General features: G+C 40.0%; 1 protein-coding gene across 2 annotated transcripts in view; it reads left to right on the top strand.

Annotated features, from left to right (window-relative positions):
- RAB3C (RAB3C, member RAS oncogene family) overlaps positions 1-22,274 on the top strand; it is a 120,719-nt gene that overhangs the window by 4,508 nt on the left and 93,937 nt on the right. For both annotated transcript variants that reach the window (XM_069964613.1, XM_069964612.1), the window contains exon 2: positions 10,385-10,612. In XM_069964613.1, coding sequence (XP_069820714.1) covers positions 10,385-10,612 — 228 coding nt within the window. The remainder of the gene's footprint in view (positions 1-10,384; positions 10,613-22,274) is intronic.

Here is a 22,274-nt window from a genome sequence, read left to right as displayed (position 1 = left end):
AGTCTTGTGAGTTAGCCTTTGATGTGGGACATGATTTTGCTGATCTCATATTGAATTGAAAGCTATTAGGAACATAGATTTCTTTAAAATATAATTTTGATATGCCCCATATCTGTCAGCATTGTTAATATCGTATACTGTGGCAATGTGGAACTTGTTTTATTTGGATCCAGTATCCCTTGTGGCTCCAACATTTCCTATGTATTTTGTTCCTAACCTTTTCCCTTTTCACTTGATGAATTCAGCCTTACTGCTAAAGGAAACGTATAGGAAGTATAGGGCTTTACAGGAAGTATAGGGAAAGTTGTCTTTATGGGACCCACCCTTCTAAAGGCGGTAAACCTACTAGTCAAGAAGAGCCAAATAGGGTACAAGATTTATAGCCCTATTCCACGGAATGATTATCGTTCATAAACTCGCTCCAACGACCGCTCGTTAACGATAATCGATTTGTGGAATTGGTGTAAACGAGCGAACGACAAAGGCGAAATCGTTATACTGTCTTTCAGCATGTCGAAAAAAAGTTGTTGGTCTTTGAAATATAATTCGCTAATCGGTTCATAAAATTAGAAATCTTTCAGTCGTTCGTAAAAAGGTTTAAAAAAAGTAGGTGTGTTGTATGGTCATAATCCCCTGGCGAACGTTTTAAACGACCGCAAAATAATCGTTACACTACATATATCGTTCACGTTATGTGTTATCGTTAGCTAAAAAATATCGTTTAGTGATCGTTAACGAGCGGTCATTGGAGCGAGTTTATGAACGATAATCGTTCCGTGGAATAGGGCTATAAGGAGAGCCAAGCCTGGTAACATCCCCTAATCCTGTTTATCCTTTAGGAGCAACAAATGTAGAGCACATGTTAATGAAGGACTCCGCATGTAGCTGCTCAAATTTTATGGTGGTGGAGTCATTCTTTTTATTTTTGGTGTATTTTAAAATATTTTATAAAGGTTGTTTTATGGGCATTCCATTAAGGATTAGTAAGTGAATCCACAACGCTGATGGGTCTCTAAAGTGCAAAACTAAGCCTCACCTATAGCAGTTGCCTTTTCTGGGTCTTATATAATGGCTCCCAGTACTCTCCAGGATTTATGTTAGAGCAGAATAGTGAGACTTATCAGCCGTCACAGAAAAAATGATACAATACTGTAAAATTAAAGACTGCTTACCATAGATGTTAGTGACTGATAGAACTAGTAGTCCTGCAGGGAGGAGGAGGAGGAGTTGTCTTGCATGAAGCCTCAGATTAAGTGCAAAAATAAACACTCAACCTGACAACCAAGCCTGAGGAAACATCTGACAATTACAGGACTAGAAATACTCAACAAACACAACTAAATACTAAGATACTAAAATATACACAGACAAACTAGACAGCACATGAGAGCAGAGACGAGCAAACTAATATTTCCTGCATCTGAATCTAGAACCTGTGCAGACTCAACACAGCCTAAAACCACAAAACCCAGCATGGACCAATGCTCTAGTAGAGACTAACCCCCTCTGCCAGCAACTATCTGACATTAAAAGGCAGGGAAAGAGGACATGGTGGGACTGGCCTCCCATTGCATAACACACAAATGCCAATATACTATGAAGTTGATATTATTTATGCAGTTTCCTCATACATTCTTTATATTCTTCACTTTAAGATGTTATGGAGTGACCAGATCTTTATTTGAAATGGTTTCTATCTCATTCACGTTCAGAAGGCTTACTACCATGAGATCTTCAGTAAGAACTTGTAAATGCACTGGCAAATAACAGCAGGGATATTGGGCATACATCATTCAGGCCTGTCAAGAAGAATCAAGCAGTTCATGCAAAATGAGCAAGCTAAAAAAGACAAGATTGCAATCTACCAGTTGTCAAGGAACTGGCAAGAAGTCAGGAGCCGGTAGACAGTAGCAAAGATGCCGAGCCACTATGATTTTACTGACAGCCTATCCCTGTGTCTGCCTTACAACATTAAATAGCTGTCATTATATCCTGCATATGTGGGCCAGATAAAAATTTACATTTATTGCACCCATGCATTAAGAAGCTCGGAATGCATCTCCAGAGCCTTAACTGAAAGTCTGTACCGCTACCCCCTTCCTCAAATGTCACTGTTTATTGTACCATTTCCATCCTATGCTCTAGGCCTCATTAGACACCATGGTGAAGGGGCAACCACTGCACCGCCTATACATGCATTCATTTAGTTGATGAGGCTATAATTTTATTTATCTTGTTAGTATTATTACATGTAGGATTTATTTATAAATAAAGAGATTGTCAAGAATTTTAAGAAATTTGCCAAAAAGCCGAAAATGTAAATATTCACTACTCACCCATTGAGTCATGTATCAGTGCTCTAGTCTGCCTTAATGTCCCCGCCAATTTTGTATTGCGCTCTCTTGGCCATCCCCAAGGACATCTAAAACTCAAGGCTCATTCACGATGATCCGTGCCGCGACTCGCAGGAGGTTTGCGTTCATTTATCCCTCCTCCACCCGGGAGCCACCCGGCACGGATCCCTCGGGCAGCAGATAACAGCAAGCGCACATCATGCTCTCCTGTCATCTCTGCAGCTGTGCGGCGCGCGCGCGGGGGGGGGGGGGGTATCCTTGCTGCAATCCACACTAGGACATGTCCTATTTTTTCACTGTGCGGGTCGCGGCACGGATCGTTTGAATGGCCACATTTACTTCAGTGGATTCTAAAATTGTCCGTGGTCGCGGGACGTGTGAGAATGCAGCCTCACTGCAGCCAATCACTAAGGCCAATTGCTTCAGCTTCAGCATGTTCAGACTGTCATTAGCAGAATGGCATGGAAATCACCTCATATGGGTAAGTAAACAGAGGCACAAGGGCGGACTAGATTACCAGCACTTGACTAAGCAAGGCTAATACATTTTATTATTAAACACCACTAGCAGACCCAAATGTATATCTTATTTAATTGGAAAACCCCTTTGAGGAAGATGATCAGCAGGACCTTGGCATCATTGGAACAATAGCTGATCAAGATCATATAAGTGAATTGGGCTTTTTTTTTTTTTTTTAAGGCAGCCTGAGCTCTTAAAACTTTTTGTTTGAATGCTGGACAGCTCCTTCAAGGCTCAAGTTATAATCCATGGGTTTCACTGTATATACATGTAGGGTAGCTTCACACGTACCGTACCACATCGCAGCTGTTTTTCTGCTGCGGATTCGCAGCAGATCCGCAGCTGATTTGACTAATTGAATAAACACAGCATTAAATCTGCACTGTAAAATCCGCAGCAGATCCGCATCAGAAAATATGGTATGTGTGAAACTACCCTTATACAGAAAGAGAAATTCTAAAAGTCAGAGGTATACTATCCCAGATGGGCTCTCCCTCCCCCTTATATAAGTGAATATAAATTCTTCAGTTGAATTTTACATTTTGTTTCCAGCCCCGTGTCTTCAGAGACATGTTTTGAGAAGGCTTTTGCTATTAATATTCCATCAGGAGATGTCTTGTAATTATGTATACTTTCTTGATTAGCATGTTTGATATCCTGGTGACAGTAATTTTCAAGTTCTTCAATATCACTTTACCCAAAATACTGTATCTTTAATTAATATCTAAATGTCACTTTGAATTATGTTGTCCTTTATGCAGAAAACCTCAGTTAACTGTCTGTGGCGCAAATCCTAGTAGTGTTCTGAAAATCTGTTCTCTCATTCCAAATACTTAAAGGAGAAGTCTGGCAATTTCCAAAATGCGACAGCCAACAGGAGAAATTGATTACAAGCAGGAACTTACCTCTACTGTACCCACAGTGAGTGGCAGGATTGGCCTCGGGACCCCCGCCAGAAGGCATTTTTCCCTGAGTCGCGGCCAGTCCCGCCCCAGTCACTGACTGGCTGAGCGGCCAGTCCATCAGCCCGGTCGTGATGTGTCAGCGCTGGAGACCCCAGCACCTGTCTGGGGTGCCGAGGCTCGTCCTACCATTCACCATTTCTTCCCACAACCCAAATGTAAAGATTATCAGCCATAATAAAAACACAAGACACAAAGAGAAACAATTATTAAGACCAGTGTACTGTTAAAGCCCCGTCCCCAATAACCTGCCAGACATACTATTTATTTTGTAGAAATCTACATCTGCTCTGGAGCAGGTGTAGATTTTCTGATATGGTTTTTAGGAGTAAACCATGATAAATTAGACATGGGCCACCCCTCCTCCCCACCTTGACACCCGCCAATCAGGCACACAGGGCTTAGAGTTGCCATACACCACAGAAAAAGGCAAGAATCTTCTCCTTTTCTGTGACGTGCCCCAGGAGTGTATTTTTAATAAAATGCGTCCCACACTATGTAAATAAGGTGAATATTTGGACATTGCCCTCAGCGAGTCAATCATACTAAAAAGTCCACTAAACTATCTGCAGAAGATCTGAAAAGAACCAAAAAAGGGGTAATCCCAACTCAAAAAGTTACCGCCTATTCATAGGATAGGGAACCACACACACTCACACACTTGTTGACCACTGAAGAATTATGAAGCTATTATGACTGACTACTTCTGTCATTATGACTGCTACATCTTAAGAAGAACAAATTGAGCCAGTATAATAATATACAGACATTAGATATGAGTGTGCTCAGGATAGGCTATAGGTACTGTAAGTTATAAATGCTGGCACTGCAACAAGCTGAAACTACATTCAGATTTATAGATTGTTTCCTGTGTGCATCGTAAAGTAATTTCCTGTATATGAATTTATGGAAGGTAACCTAGCATACTAACTCATAATTACCGGGACGGATTTAGGAAGTGGTATATCCTGTGTGATGTAATGCTTCTCAGTATTACTTATAGGGGTCATCTCATCATGGCAATAATCTGTTATATGGACATCATAAATAGGGTCTCCTATTCAAAACTGTCAGACCCTGCTTATCCACGGTCAACCATTAGTTTGAACTTTAAAAAAGGGATTGTCTTAATGAAAAAGTGTGCACTACGCACCTGCTTTCCTACTGGTTTTGCTGCAGGCAACCAAAATGGTAATATTTAAAGGAGTTACCCCATGGAAAACATTGAACCATAGTAGAGGTGATAAGTGTATGATCATATGAAGTCCAACCACTGGGACCCTCACCGTGCACTCGCTGAGCCTCCTGTTCCTGCTAACTGTGATCAGGGATAGAGCAGTGGTCCCATTGGAGGCCGTCAGAATATGTTTTGCTAACTTTCCTTACTTTTACCAGTGCAGTAGCCCCCTCTCTACATAGTAGAATATTATAATGCTAAGATTAGTTCTGTGTTATTCACTCATTGGCCAACTCAGTGGAGGTATATCTGGCTAGTCCTGTGTTTCAAGACTTTTAAATAAAGCTCCACAAGCTCATTTTTGCACACTTCACAGGGAATGGGGCTGGAAGCAGATGAACGGAGGCTGAGCTGCAGTAACTAGGTCTGACCACAATGCAGTGAACAGCGCTCTCTGCTTCTGGCCCATTACACTGTGTAGTGAGGGCACCAAACAGCTGATTAGCAGGCGTGGCATCTGTCGGCATCCCACAGATCTGCAAGTGATGTCCTATACAGACTAGAGATGAGCGATCCTCGAGCATGCTCGAGTCCATCCTAACCCGAACGTTCGGCATTTGATTAGCGGTGGCTGCTGAATTTGGATTAAGCCCTAAGGCTATGTGGAAATCATGGATATAGTCATTGGCTGTATCCATGTTTTCCAGACAACCTTAGAGCTTTATCCAAGTTCAGCAGCCACCGCTAATCAAATGCCGAACGTTCGGGTTCAGATGGACGCGAGAATGCTCGAGGTTCGCTCGTCTCTAATACTGACACACTTACATGTTGCTCGGTAAACTACCATTTATCTGCAATATTACTGGACAGAGTTAAAGGGATTCTCTCACCAGTAGCACTCATCCCCTTTCCATCAGATAAGGGCATGATTGTTGTAGGTTTGACCTTATTCTATTCAACAGAACACTCAGGACTCTTATTTTTGGATCATACACTTATCTTGTGGAGAGGGGAAACGTGTTCTTGGATAGAGAATCTCTTGAATAACAGGGGTAACATATGTATGCACTAGCGATGAGTGAAACTCTAGCATACTCAAATCTGTCCAAGCTTATAACTATATCCATGTTTTCCAGAACTCTCTAGGGTTGCATCCAACTTCTTCAGCCACCGGCATTTAAATGCCAAGACCTCAAGGTTCAGATGGACTTGAGTTACTCATCTCTATGTTGCAAATAGAAAAAGAAAAAAAAAAAAAAAAACAACAAAAAAAAAAAACAAGGGCACCAGCGCCTCGTGTCTTACGGAGATGACACTAGAATGGGGGGAGTGGGTGATTCCACTCACCTTTGTGCCCCTTGGGCTTTAGGCATATCACCCCTCTGGGGTAGCTGTAAATCCATGAGGATATAGCAGTAGGCAGGTGGCTGAGATCCGGGACTGCAAATACCGAGGATGGGATACTCCCAACAACAGGGCCCGTAAGGTAACAGCAAAAAACAAGAAAAAAAATGGTACTAAATACAGCGCTGTCCCAAAAAGAATCCAAATGTGCACCATGAGAAACTTTACATATAATGTTATCTATCTCTACCTCTGGAAATATTACATTCACTGATCCCTGATTCTAACTATGGTAATTGGACAGCTAATGGTATTCTCTCAATTGGGGACTTATATGACAATAAGGATCTGAAGTCCTTTAATGTGCTAACATCTGAGTATGGTATTCCCTGCAGGGACTTTTATAAATATCTCCAACTGAGACATTGTTTACAAAAGCTCTCAAGTTCCTCGCCAAAGAAATCCGCCGACCCTATGTACGAGCAATACTTCCATAATCAGGAACTACGCCCCAAGGGCCTGTCTAGAGCCTATAAGGCCCTGCAAGGGAATGCATACATCCTTCCATATTTGGTTAAGTGGGAAAATGACCTATCTTGCTCCATCTCACAAGCCCAGTGGAACCATATATATACCATAGTATCTAGAGTGTCCAGGTGTATCAACCATCTAGAAGCCTCACGCAAACTATTATACAGGTGGTACCTAACCCCCTACCGACTGTCCAAGATATACCCCACCTCATCTCCATTATGCTGGAGGTGCCAAAAAGAAATAGGAAATCTACTCCATATCTGGTGGAACTGCCCAAAGATCCAGCTAATGTGGGCTCAAGTATATACACTTATAAAGAGTATTCTTACCTTTAAGGTTCCATGGTCACCAGGATTAGCACTATTAGGTTTGGGGTCCGAGGATTGGGGTTTACCTGACCTCACAGTTTTCTCACACATACTCCTAGCCACCAGAAATTGTATTGCAAAATTATGGAAAAGTACAACAATACCAACCATCAGTGAAATATGCAATGTGGTTAATTATAATTGTCAGATGGAACTGTCCATTGCTAACAGACTGGGGTCTCTCGCTAAAGTGAGGTCCAATTGGGAGAAATGGATAAATCGTTCCTTATCTCTTCTCATGCAAATAGCGGACTCTCAGCCTTTAGCTGCTCTCACTGCTCATTAGTGTGGGCAACACATATGGTCTGTCAGGTGTCATACCTCTTCTGCGATTAATTGATCAGGAAGACTTAGGCATAATGCCACCCTGAATTGCGTTACGTTAAAGATTATTGTGCTACACTAGAGATAACCAGATTAGTATTGCCTTTACTCAGAACACTATACTATTAAAACTGTGCTAACCTATAAGGTTGTAATTCATTCCCTTGGATAGGAGATGACTTATCTGTTAGTTTATTTGTCTATTGTTTATTTCTGTTACCTTGTACTTTATATCTCTGCATTTTTTTTTCTTTTTCTTTTTATGTTTGTAAGTGTTATGGACAACGTGTTGTTGTCCCCTTGTTTGTATGTAAAATTTATAAAAATCTTGCAATAAAACTATAAATCAAAAAAAAAAAAAAGAAACTTTACATATATAATTTATTAGCAAAGCACAGAGTTTACGCATTTCAGGAGATCAATAATTCTCCCTTCATCAGAACAGTGCAATATCATCCTGATCATGATATCATGATATTGCACTGTTCTGATGAAGGGAGAATTATTGATCTCCTGAAACGCGTAAACTCTGTGCTTTGCTTATAAATTATATATGTAAAGTTTCTCATAGTGCACATTTGGATTCTTTTTGGGACAGTGCTGTATTTAGTACCATTTTCTTCTTGTTTTTTTGCCATCTCTATGTTGGTCCATGTTGGTTGGTTCATAAAGTATCTGTAGGAGGTACAGCGGTGATGATTAGCAATAAGAACAGTTGATTAGATTACATACAATGACTTCTGTTAGTTACATATGTAAGTTGAATACATGGTCAGTACCTCCTATAGTTATTGACTAAATCACCGGATAGTATTTCCAAAAGTCCCTCTACATGGTGAAAATGAGATCGATCTCTCAGTTCTACGAGTAACATAATGCCTCTATCTCTTTGTCAATACTTGTTCTGGCTTATGGTCCGTGTCTTCATATTTCACAATTCAGCACACAAAATATTCTTATTACACATTAATTCTCTATATTTTCTGCATAGTCAAATGATTTACTGTTACTGTGGCATTCCAAGCTCCCAATGTGTTTACTTCTTTAAGTTCCTCTATTAGTATCAATGTACAAGTCATCTAATATCATGACACATGTTGTTTTTCATGTCAAAATTATTCTGGGAAATAGATGCACATAATAATTTAGAGGGGGATGTGATACTGATTATTTCCATCAATTGTTATTTATAGCATTACTATGGAAAAAAGATCAAAATGGGATCTGTATTGATTTCTGACAAAAATGTTGAGAGTGATCTTGGCCATGAGATACTAACTAGACATTATAGTGATGATATACATGGTTTCTTATAACTTACATTTGAAGAGCATGAACCGCTTTGGCTATCAGACCTTGGGCTCTTCGCTGGAGATGAGAGAGCACACTCTAATGGGTATAGTATTCGCTATATTGTCAGGCTACTTGAAAGTGCTCGATACTCAAGCAAATACTGCCTGCTGTTCGGGTGCTCGTTAACAAAAAGCAATAACGGCTGTGATAAATAGAATATTTATGTTGCACTGCAGCCAATGGAATCCTGACCGGAGTGTATACACATAGTATACACTCCAGCCGGGATTCCAAGCCGCCACACAAAAAACTGACAGGTCACACAATGGAAAGTGCGGCTTCGGCTGCACTTTCCATTGTGCACTATAGTGAATTGCAATAAATTTTGTATGTGACTTGTGCAATACTGATGAGTATGTTTACATGTGAGCATAGCACGGACGATATATAGTAGAGAGGCTCACAGGTAGTGCTGCTAATAGGAGATAATAATGAAACACAGCTGACTAAACACTATGTGGGTGTAGAGCAGAATCTGCCTTAGTAGACTGTGTTTTCTTGATGTAGCCTTACTTTTTTGCACTATAATTTGCACTTTTTTGAACATTGTATATAGCACATAGCCTTATCCAATTTGTCCCTAATCACATGGTCTGGAGTATTTCATGTTTGGAATTGCCTCTTGGTTGTTTTTATTGTGTGTTTAATAAATAATAAAGATATCTAATTTTTATACGGGTGTTGATCCAATTTTTTGTAGATGTGTTTAGTATGGGGATCTCCGTGGTTACTCGATAGGATGGTGACAAATTGCAGAACATTATCACTTGGTGGTGTTTTCCCATCATCCACTGGAGTATTTGTATATATAACTATGGTGAATTTGTATGCGGGCACACACACATCCCAATCCAGCACAAATGAAGTTCACCCAGCTGGGATTTAAACCACATGTAGGGAGGGAGCAAGGAAAGTATACTTACCGCTGTGGTCTTCACTCTGTCTTCACTATCGTCGCTCAGACATTCAGAGGCTTAGCAGAACAACTCTGCAGCCACTGATTGGGAAAGTGGATTTTGCTCAGCCAATTAGGGTCTGCATTGATGTCCTGCAGTGCTGGGTTGTGCTACCAACAGAGCACAGTCTGGTCCACGGGGGTTAACTAAACTCCCTCGGGCAATACTCCCTCCCTCAGGCCATACTGTCACTTTTAGATTAAACCAAGCAGGGGGCACCTGGTTAAATACTCGAGTCACCCATTGTATTCAATTATGTTCTTCTTATGTGGTAGAGGAAACTAGAGTACTAGAGTCCAGGTGCAACTACTACTTCTTGTGTATATTGGTAATTTGTTTAACTTTCGGGGGGCAATATGGACTTCTCCTTTAATGATGATGAGGGCAAGTAAAGATTGGATGGAGAATAAAACAACATGCACAAAATGTTTGGTTTACCTTGAATGCCCTAGAAAAGAGCAGCTAGTAATAAGTACATTTTTCACTATTACAGATGGCTTCTGTACAGGACTCCAGATATGGACAGAAGGACACTTCCGATCAGAACTTTGATTATATGTTTAAATTGCTTATCATCGGAAACAGCAGTGTCGGCAAAACGTCCTTCTTGTTCCGCTATGCCGATGACTCCTTCACCTCAGCTTTCGTGAGCACAGTTGGGATTGATTTCAAGGTTAAGACCGTCTTCAAAAATGAGAAAAGAATCAAGCTGCAAATCTGGGTGAGTTATATGCTGTTTCTTCCATTAAAAGTTTTTGACTTTTTATAAGGCTGTGGAAATTAGGGGGAATAAAATTCAAAAAAAGTTGACATGGATGTTGACTAGTAATTCAGGCAGCAACACATAAATCATCTGACCGGCTTACATTTAATAGTCCTGTTCATAACTCAACAATAAATAATGTATGCGGATGTTCTTCATATTTCATCAGGTAATGCAGGTCTCGTAAAGCGAATGGCTGATAAGAATCACAATTACCATTGAGAACACTTAGACTGATGCATTTTGTGAAACAGAAACATAAAGGCATTAAGCTATTTCAGTGTCTGCATAATAAATTTCATGGCTCATTGTGGAGTCTGGGTTTATGGTATGGATGTGCATATGAACGTGGCCTACAGTCTACGTGGCTGCACATTGGGCATAATAATGTTAAAAGTGAATCTGTACCGGATGCCACCCACCCCAATACCACCGGTACTGCCATTACCATGCCATGTCTGTTGTTTTCCTCTCCCTGTATAATGACACCGTAGGCTACTGCTGGTCACTGACTGATGTAATGATTTTATTCAGGATATAGCTATGATATGGGGCTTAAAGTTTGAAAATGTTTAATAGAAGCTCCAAAAGTGGACCAAATAAAAAAAAAATCATCTTACCATGTGACCAAATGCTTGTATATTGTGACTTACAGAAAGACCTTGGTGTGTTTTAGCATTAAAAACAGGAAACTTGTCCTCATACATGACTCTTGAAGAGAACCTGTGGTCAAAAAAAGGAAATATTGCTATCATTAAATAGCTTTGGCTGCCCGAATTACACTCCTTTTACAGTCTCACACCTTCTGATATTCACTCACTTACTAAAATTAAGTTCACACCGATTTTACTAAAAATCTGATATAAATTATCAAACAAACTATAAATTCACATGACTCATGAATGGGAGAGCATATAAAAAATGTTTGTGATCAGGACATTCTAGGCTATTTAACAACAGTAACTTCTTCTTTTTTTTTTTTCTTTTTTTTTAAGTTTGGTCAACACTGGAAATCAGGTTTGACATAAGCTTTACCTAATAGCCAGAGCACAGAGTAGCTACAAAGAGCTTCTAACTCTCTGGAGGACCATGCACTTCTATGATTTATTAAGTCAGTGTATTGATTTCAGTTAGAACTAAGTAATGCTTCATTTCTCCTGTGGGGGTGCTGCAGGGAGATAAAACAGTGTCCGGTTCGATCACATATTATAGCTGATAGATCTAGGTCCCCACAGTAGGATTCCCAGTGATCATCTTATAATGGTTAGCAAACACCATATCCCCCAAATGAATAATTGTGATGGAAAACTCTTTTTTTTTTTTCTAAGAAAACATATTTTTTGTTTCTTTAATACACTGTGGGAAAGTTTAAGGACATATTTTTTTTTTTGTAACAACTGTGATGTAGATAATGCATTCTGCTATACAAAATGTGTAAATCAAAATCTCCTTTTTGGAAGACTCCTAAACATTAGAAGGGTCCCTTAACAATAGGCAGATCAAAGTGATCACCAATAATATGTTAAGACCTGAAAGTAAGTGTTCAGTTTCCCTGCAGCACCACCTCAGGAGTAATGAAGCATTGCATAGTGTTTATTCAGATGAATGGGCTGCAGGACTGGAGGTCCTCCAGAGTGAAAGACTCTCTTTATAACAACTCTTCATTCTGGCTAAGACTAGAGCCACATTGTGTTTTTGTTGTTCGTTTAACATATCCATTTCATGGACAAAAAAACAGATGATAAAACGGATGCAGTTGTATGCCATCCTGAAGAATCCGTGTTTCATTGACTTCGAATCAGATCCCTTTTTTTTTTTTACATAAAAACATGATTGACCATGTTTTTCCATACATTACAATTAAATGGACTGAAACGGATACAGAGTAAAGGATGCAAAAAGGCAGTGTGATCCTAGTCTAAAGCCCCTACTACATGGAGCGGCAAAGAGGAGCAAACGAGAAATGGTATTACACGCGGCGGCAGTGAGCAGGTAAGTGCAGGGGGTTTGCGGAGAGCTGCGGACACTAGATTGTCCGGGCAGCCCATATAGGATAGTGGTGGTCAGCTACCACCGATCCTATTCCAAGGAGCGAGGGCAGCAGATAGTTGCTAAATTAGTCGTTTGTCTTTCAACATGTCGAAAGACAAACAACAGCAACGATCAGCCGAAATTGTTCTTGTCTGATGATCGTCGCCCTCTACACAGGATGATTATCGCGGTAAGGACCGATATCAGCTGAATACGGCCGATAATAGTTCTGTGTATTAGGGCCTTAAGAGACGAGGATCCTGAGCAGAGGCCCCCAGCTCCACCCTGTTAACTGTATTCCCTAATATGAAAATTGATTGTTTAAACTGGACAATTTTAGGGCCCTATTCCACGACTGAACGATGTCTTATTCAATGCGAATGATTTGCGAACGTTTTGCAAACGAGCAACGATAAAAATAGGTCCAGGTCTTATAAAGCGATCAACGATTTCACGTTCGGTCGTTAACTGCTATTCAACCGAACGATTATCGTTTAGATTTGAACAATTTAACGATAATCTGAACGATAATCGTCCGGTGGAATAAGGCCCTTAGCCCATTAGTTTAAACTTAGCCCTTCAAATACTTTGCTACATGAGGACAGAAGTATTATAAACAATACAGGATAGTTGGGAGATTAGATGATTGAAAGTATGAAGCTATCTCTTACCATGATAACCTCAGGTTACCCCTATGAGAAATTGTAGGCGTCTCAAGCTTTTAGCGAAAATCAAGTATACTGGGGTTACGTCCATAAGACGTTACACCCCAAATAGAACATCTTATTGTGTGACTACTGTACTTGCTGACACCATCTTACTAGTGGTAGTTTATGAATTTCTTTTGAGAACTATAAAAAGATCATGAAATCATGTAAAAGAACCTGACAGATAAAATGCGCTCCTTGTTACAGTCTGTACTGGGTCATGGCAGGCTCTAGAAGTACAATCACAGTAAAGTGTTTGGGACATCTTCCAGGCTTGTTGTAAGAGGGAGATTCAATTACACAGTGACAAACAATCTACTTAATAAATCTGGATACAAGAGAATATAAGGAGATTGATGGTGGTTATATACAGAGGTCAGACAGAGGGAGCCTCTCTCATACACAAATGACTCATTGTTTCAATCAATAGGATATTTGAGGTATATGAAAGAGGAAGTGACGAGGGATGGAGGTAGATGGCTATTAACTGACATTTGTGAGACTGCCGGGATGTATTTATAGAAAGTGACATAGTCATCAAAAAGGAGATGATAGTTTAAAGGTTAGTGGTCACAGCAGGCTGCTAGGAGATAAAATGTGTCTCTCAAGCGGGGGAAGATCTCCTTTAAACAGGTAATGTTTTTCCTTGAGGAGAGTGTCACAAATATGTGTGGACATTTTATGCTTCCCTAAAGGGGTACTCCAGCGAAAATCTTTTTCTTTCAAATCAACTGGTTTCAGAAAATTATATAGATTTGTAATTTACTCCTGTTTAAAAACCTCAAGTCTTCCAGTACTTATTAGCTGCCGAATGCCCTGCAGGAAGTGGTGTATTCTTTCCAGTGTGACACAGTGATATAGTGTGAGATATATAAATAGAAGTAAATTTCAAATCTATATAACTTTATCAAACCAGTTAATGTGAAAGAAAAAGATTTTCGACGTAGTACCCCTTTAAATGGGGTAGAATAAACTAGTGACAGAAATGGTGAATAGAATACTAAATTTTGTTTATCCATCCTGCTGATATACAGGAGAATGGGCTTTTTACTGCACAACTCCCTCTGCCCTCTGGCTGCTGCTATACACAGTATAGACAGACAACTGTCAATGTGCTGGTGCTCATGAATATCGAAGACTACTGAGCACAGACACATAATGGAGAGGACTAGTGTGCGGTGCTCAATATTTAGGAGGATATCTCTGGATCAGCTGTACAGAACAATGTAAGTGATACATCATTCTGTTCAGCTTCTCTGTCACTAGTTTATGCACCTGAAATGCAGCATAAAAGGTGATTAATGCACCACTGGGAATTCTAGGAAGAAGGATATGCAAACAGCTCTCTAAAATCACCCTTTGATGACATCAGAAGAAACATGATCCTTTTTGTCCCACAATTATAGACTTCTCTGCACCCAGCCAGTACCCTGCTCTGTACTGACACGGGGCAATAACTCTAGAGCTGCTCTTTGCAGAGATCTCTCCCACTGTGGATTTAAGCTAAGCCATAAAAATCTCCAGTGACGTATTAAAGTTTGAGTCAAAGTCATACACTTATTTGAAGGGAAAGCTACCTCTAATGGCGTCAGAGAGCTGCTTCATACTAGTGTACTAATAAGCAATGGCACATAAGCTGTTGGATCCCAAATGGCGCTAAATAACAAGTATGACTGCAGCTTCTATGTTCCCTATAGTTACTCCTCTGTGTGGCCTCATGGTATGTGGAAGCTGAAAATCATCTGCACTAATGACACAAGGGATGTCATATCATTAATAACATGAAGCAACTTGGATATATGCCACATTAATGGCTCTTTGCTCCTGGCTCATGATCACATTACAGGTTCTATTTTAGGGCTTGACTACCTGGGCTTTGCACTACCACAAATATTATGTTTTTGTCTTATCTACTGATACTGTATGTTGTGCATGTCACCTTTGGGAAGAAAAAGGGTTGGCTCTTTAATGTCTTCCTACCCAACTATTACCACCCTGTTGTGTACTGATAAGGGGCCAACCCTGAAACAGATGTCTACAGATGGGGAATTCGGTGATTATTGGAGGAGATTTTGGTGTGGCTGATAATAATTATTAATATTTCACTTTAAGGGGTCAAGTGGTAAAGGGTAGTTACCTCCAATAGGTTGTCTAGAAGAGACAGGTTTTTTCCTTCTGGAGGTCTTGGCCTTTATAAGAATCTGTGAATCTTTTCAAAGCTTCACAACTAAAGATGAGCGAACCTTGAGCATGCTCGAGTTCATCTGAACCCGAACTTTCTGCATTTGATTAGCGGTGGCTGCTGAAGTTGGATAAAGCCCTAAGGCTATGTAGAAAACATGGATATAGTCATTGGCTGTATCCATGTTTTCCAGACAACCTAAGAGCTTTATCCAAGTTCAGCAGCCCCCGCTAATCAAATACCCATCGTTCGGGTTCAGCTGGACTCGAACCCGAACCCGGTTCGCTCATCTATCTCCATATCTCCGGAATACCAGCAAAAACTGTATAGCAGTGTATCTGGTGGCTGGCCAATTGACTTTAATAGCCTGAATACAATATAGTAGTGACTATTCTGAGTCTACTTTATGAAAGTATACCTTTTTGCAAAGCTCAAGAGCATGTTAGACTACACTTTTGAGTCTTTTAGAAAAACACAGCAACAAATAAGCCTCAGTAGGTGTCAGCATGCCGTTTTGCCACTATCGGCGAGGTAGACCAAAAATGAGATGTGATACACATTGCATGTTAGCTAATGTTCTTCTATGTGCATAGATACTCCATGCTATAATCATTATCTCTGTATTTCTCTTGAGCCCCTGGACCTCGGGAAGTTCTACTTTTCTGTAGATCAGAGTGAGTTTGAATGTCGCTGTTTGATAGATGTTTTAAGTGACACAGGTTTCATAGAATAGACTGTAGAAAGGGAAACTTCTCTGTTTTATAGTGTGATATTTGTCAACGGGTTGCTAAGCTGTTGCCTAGCAACCTGTTATCTCTTGGGTAACAGCGGTACAGGAAAATAATTGTTTATTTACTGTACTCGTTCCTCTCTAATATTTGTGTCAGTGTACGAGGGTGGAAGAAGCTGCATCGATCCATGAAGGCATAATACGCTGGCTAAAATATCATTAACTCTTCAAGAAAGAAAAAATTGTTAGCTAAATGTTTTGGATTTTGCTTCTTTGCATTTTAGCAGCCATCATTTTTTATTTAATTTACTTTTTTTTTTATCTTGAATATATTTGAATACAGATTTTTAGCATTGTTTAATTCACAGGGAATAACCTTTAATATTAATTCCTCAGGTTATTGTTGTGGTGTTTATTCTTTGTTTATGAGTGTATGTACTTTTTTATGCAATAGACATGCAAGCACATGCTGCCAAATAATAAAAAATAATAATAATAATAATAATAATAATAATAATAATAATGTATTGCTGTGGTCACTGAAAATTAGAGAAAAAAAGCCATACTTACAGTGTTTTCCTGCATATAAGACTACTTTATAGCCCAGTAAAATGTTCTCAAAAGTCATGGGTCATCTTATAGGGCGGGTGCTGAAAAACTTCGGAACCGGACTGGAGATTCTGCGGTCACCTTATACAGTGGGGGGAGGTAAAAAAAAGTCTGCATCCCTATATGTATGCAGCAACCATATCAAGGGCAGAGCAAGCTGCGGGCATCCGGGGTATGGAAAAGAGATACGGTAGAGTTGTGCTGTGCCCAGAAAAGCACACCTCTTTCACCCATCTGGCCGCCGTTGTATCCTACCGATACCGATCCTTACCATACCTCCTTCTGTTACTCTTAGATCTGGCTGCTGTCTGATGTTGTTTATTAATTTCTATTTGGTGTGTGTTGGAAGAGGGGTAGTCTTATATGGCGAGTATATCCCAAACTCTGTATTTTAACTGGAAAAGGTGAAGGTCGTCTTATACACCCAGTCATCTTATATGCCGGAAAATACGGTACCTACCCTCAGAATCTCACTAAACAGAACAGCTAAAGGGCATCGCAGACCCCCCTTGAGACATTGTATATTCTAGCTCTGCATGTGCAAAATTGGTTACCTGAGGTTTGGGACAATAGGAGCTTAATGTCAGCATCCATGGCAGCCTAGAGTACTAAGGGGTTATCTAGGCATCCCTGGTGGTCTAGAGAAGTAAATCAGTTAATGTTTTTACCCCTAGTAGTATGGTATAGGGAATTAATTAATCTTCTTATACAGGAAACTCAACCTGTGCTACTCACATTCAGCTTTTTGTAACTTCTGACAAGATCGAATAGCTGATCGAATAGATAGATAGCCTATATTGCTGGTTAGACTAAATAAGTGGTTATTTTCATCAACTCCTATGGTTGTTTCTAGTTATGGGTTAAATAGGTTGGTTGGTAGGTTAAAAAAAAATTACAACAGCACATCAATAGGGCTGTTTATTGGGTAGTGTCCTTTTGGTCTCTGTTGAGCTAGCATGCAGTACAGAGTAGAAAAAAGATATCTTATAACATAGTATAGTGCAATATGAGTTATCATTGTATATACTGGTCGCAATATATATTTCTTTAGACCCTAGAAGTAACTTTCTGTATAGTCTTAATAGAACAATACTCTACAGCTTCTATGCAGACCTATGTTTAAATGAAGTCTACACACATACATTTTAGTTATAGTTTTAGTTATAGGCTACTCCAGTTATGTAACTTACATAACTGGAGTAGCCTATAACTAAAACTGTATGGATAAAGTATTTATAGAATGACTGATATCGTGCAACACAAACATTCTTAATCCCATTGCTGCTGCATCTCACTTATGGTATGTCTCACAAGGAGGATTTCCTGGAGTTTACAGAAACATCTGACGGTGGTTCCCATTAGACTTTTAGTAAAACTGACGTGCGTTTGAGTCAGAGGAGAGGAAGCTTTATTCATATTTAACAACATTTACTGCTCAGGGGAAAACACACAGTATAATTATAGGTCTATTCAGTGTATAGTCACAGGGTTATCTGTATCAGTTATACTTCCCTAGCTTGTTTCGAGGCGATCTGAGGCAGGTCATTTACTTGGAAATCTTCGCCCAGCCCCGTAAACCCCACAGAACCTTTTGGATCGAAAAATCAAGTTCAATTTGGCTGAAATAAGTACTTCGTACGGGGCCGCATGGAAATCCACGGCCGTGAGTTTCAACATTTCTGTCCTCAAACAATGGTCTTGTTTATTTTTCACGGCGCCGCATACGATCCGGCCGTAAGCTCATATGTAGTGTGCACTGTGCGGGCATATATCGTGTACTTTCAAGCGAATGCATCAACCTCAAAACTACGTGCGTATATTCGCGGTGTGCACTATGGACGGATTCATACGCAGTGTGAACATAGCCTAAAGCTGCATCCAATGTAGATCAGCAAAACGTTTGTGCCCAAATTTGAAAGTTTTGCTGTTCTGTACTCCTGGCCTCAAATTTATAAAGGAGCATGCCAATGCCTGATGCGAAAGCTAATAGGTTTGTATAGTAGAGCTTTGTCTCTCGGCTTTAATATTTTTCTCCAATGTAAAGAAAAATCATAAACAAGACAAATTTTTAATAAGTATAGAACAGACTCTGTATGACAATGTCACTTAGGTATTAGTAGGTTGGTGAAGCGTGGCTGACACATTGTAGCTAGTGATCTTTAATACTTTGCTTTTGTTGGCTCCAAACTGTGATGAATCCTCATCTGCAGAAACTAAGCTGCTTATCCTTAATTCACTTCAGAAACAAAATGTTGGAAAATCCCCTGGTAAGTACATTGTCAATGCCTGGCTAGGCAATTCAGTCCCCTCACCTTCTCATACATTGTGTAATCTCTATATATTTAAAGAGACTCTGTCAACAGAAATGATTGTGGAATATTTGTACTGAATGTGTAAACTTCATATTAAAGGGAATCTGTCAGCTCTGTATCATACTTAGAGCAACAGACATGAGCAGTGAGCTGATAGGAAGATAAAATAAAAGATGCATGCCGCTTAGTTGATGGATGTTTGCAGAGTTTTAAAATCAAGTTATCCTTTAAACTGAAGTGTCACAAAGGTCAGGCTGAGCTGTAGCATGCATCCCTCCTCCCACCAAAAACCTACCCTTCATGATTGATGTACTGGGTTTGGCTTCCAGCACTGAGCCATGTACATCAGTCACACAGTGCATCAAGCAGTGGGGGAGAGAAGAGGCATGCATACTATAGCTCATCCCAACATAACACATAAGCTTGAAAGGAAAACATGATTTTATAACTTTGCAAACAGCAATTAACTAAGAGACAGATATTATTATTTTTTTTAAATATCTATAAGCAGGGATGATTTTAGATATTCTGCTGCCTGAAACCTGAAATGGCGCCGCCAGTCCCAACACCGCCCCCCAAGCCTATCGAAAATTATAAGTAGGTAAGGCGTGTGGGCCAAAAACCTGTAGCTTATAATGTGCATATGCAATCCAGCTCCACCAAATATCCCCCCTGGTTATGCACTACCTTCCATGCTTGGTGATGACAAGATGGAAAAAGTTTCAAAGTTTCCAATTCCACAGGTGTGTAAACAATTCTTCAGTCTATTGCTTCTTTAAGAATAGAAGCCCCTGACATACAGTATACAGGAGTGCATGCATAGTAACTACTTATGGTGATCTTATTCATGCTCATACTACCATTACACCTCCAGCTCCGTTTATAGGGCTAGTGATCTCTTGTAGTGTAGTGATGTCTAAAGCATATAACAATACCTGTTTGCAGGCCTGACTTCCTTGCATTTTTATGTTGTATCCAGCTATCATTTGCAGGTCATGGGGTCAATGAAGTCAGTGGTGTGTAGCAGACAGTATAATTTATGGCTACTCCATAAGACATGCAGCTCATGTCTGTAGCTTTGAGCATGATGTAAAGCTGACAGATTCCTTTTAAAACAATAGGGCTGTTGTGGGACCACTGATCTATTCCACCCCTTTACTACAAGATTCTATCTCAGTCTCTTATTAGTTGTGTGCAGTTTGCCCAGATAACAAGTTAAGGATATGGAGTGAGAAACAAACATCAGACAAAACTCAGCACCATAGTTTGACCTATTGTAATCTCTGCTATAGTGTCATTGACCTTTGTAAGAGTGGTCATAAAAGTGAAAAGTAGTGGGCCTACTTTCTAAATTGGATCTACTATTTTTGCATGTGGATTAGGATGAGATGCAAACATATGATATGACCCCCCCCCCCCCCACCCTGATAATCCCCTAAGAGATTTGGGTGGACATTTATCAAGACTGACTGGCCCCGCCCCTTTTCCCCAGCCGGATTTACTAAGTGTCCCACGTCTCTTAATACAGCTGTCCAGACCTGCGCTCGGCGCAGACATTGTGCGGGAATCTGCACCTGCTTTAGAGCAGGAGTAAACCTTCATAAATCAGGTGCTGGGGGAGGCCAGTGGGATACGGCGTGCATGTGCCATGGAAAAGGGGCAATCTCCACTTTTTTCTTTGTTGTACACCAGGGGTGCATAATGATAAGTCCTCCCCTACAAGTTTTTACTGGGTAGACTTTTCTAAGACTATGGGCCATTATATAAGGAGTGATAATCTGCTAAATCAGACTGATTCGTCAGATTATTGCTCCGTGTAACAAAAAAAAAGATCAGCCAATTAGGTGATCATTGGCTGATCGTGTCGTTTAACCCCTTAAGGACAGAGCCTGAAATGGCCTTAAGGACAGAGACAAATTTTATGAATATGACCTGTGTCACTTTAGTCATTAATAACTTCGGGATGCTTTTACCTATCCGTCTGATTCTGAGATTGTTTTCTCGTGACATATTGTACTTTACATTTCTGGTAAAATGGAGTCGATACTTATAACGAATCTTTATGAAAAAAAACAAAATAAAGTGAAAAATTATTTATTAAACTATTTTTCTATTTTTTTAGACAATAGAAAGCTTAAAACATTAGCAGCAATTTTCCAAATTTTCCGTAAAATTTCAAAACCAGATATTTATAGGGACCTGTTCAGGTTTAAAGTGTATTTGAGGGGACTGCATGTTAGAAAGCCCCACAAAGCACCCCATTTCAGAAACTGCACCCCCCAAACTCTGAAAAAGCACAAGTTTTTTAACTCTTTAGGAGAGTCACAGAAATAAAAGTTAAGTGTGCAAGAAATTTGAAAATTTTAATTTTCTGTGCAGAGATTTTATTGTAATCCAATATTTTTCATAATTATAAACCTACTACCAGAGAAATGCACCCCAATATTGATTGCCCCATTTCTGCAGTTTATAGAAATACCCCATATGTGGCCCTATTGCATTGTTTGACGCAACCACAAGCCTCAGATATAAAGGAGAACCTAGTGAATTTCAACGCCTCCATTATATTTGGTCATTTTTGACTGTACCACTTCAGGTTGGCAGCGGCTCTGGGGTTCCAAAACATAAAAAACACCCCTAAAGGGACACCATTTAGAAAACTACACCCCTCGAGAAATGTAACTAGGGGTGCGATGAGCATCTGGACCCCACAGGTGCTTCACAGAACAATGTGGCGTGAAAAAAGAAAAATGTATTTTTTACACTATAACGTTGTTCTAGCCTTCAATTTTTCATTTTCACAATGGGATAAAAGGAAAAAAAAACACAAAGCGTGTAGCGCAGTTTCTCCCGAGTACAGAAATATCCCACATGTGAACATAAAGCGCCATGTGGGCGCAGGACGAGCCTCCGAAGGGAAGGAGCGCCATTTGGATTTTGGAGGCTGGATTCGGCCAGAAAGGATGATGAACGCCATGTCGCATTTACAGAGCCCTCGTGCTGCCAAGGCACTTGAAACCCTCCACAAGTGACCCCATTCTGGAAACTA

This window comes from Dendropsophus ebraccatus, chromosome 3 (assembly GCF_027789765.1).
Source record: "Dendropsophus ebraccatus isolate aDenEbr1 chromosome 3, aDenEbr1.pat, whole genome shotgun sequence".
Classification (NCBI taxonomy): domain Eukaryota; kingdom Metazoa; phylum Chordata; class Amphibia; order Anura; family Hylidae; genus Dendropsophus; species Dendropsophus ebraccatus.
The sequence above is the reverse complement of the archived record's forward strand: the minus strand, read 5'-3'. Positions and strand labels throughout refer to the sequence as shown.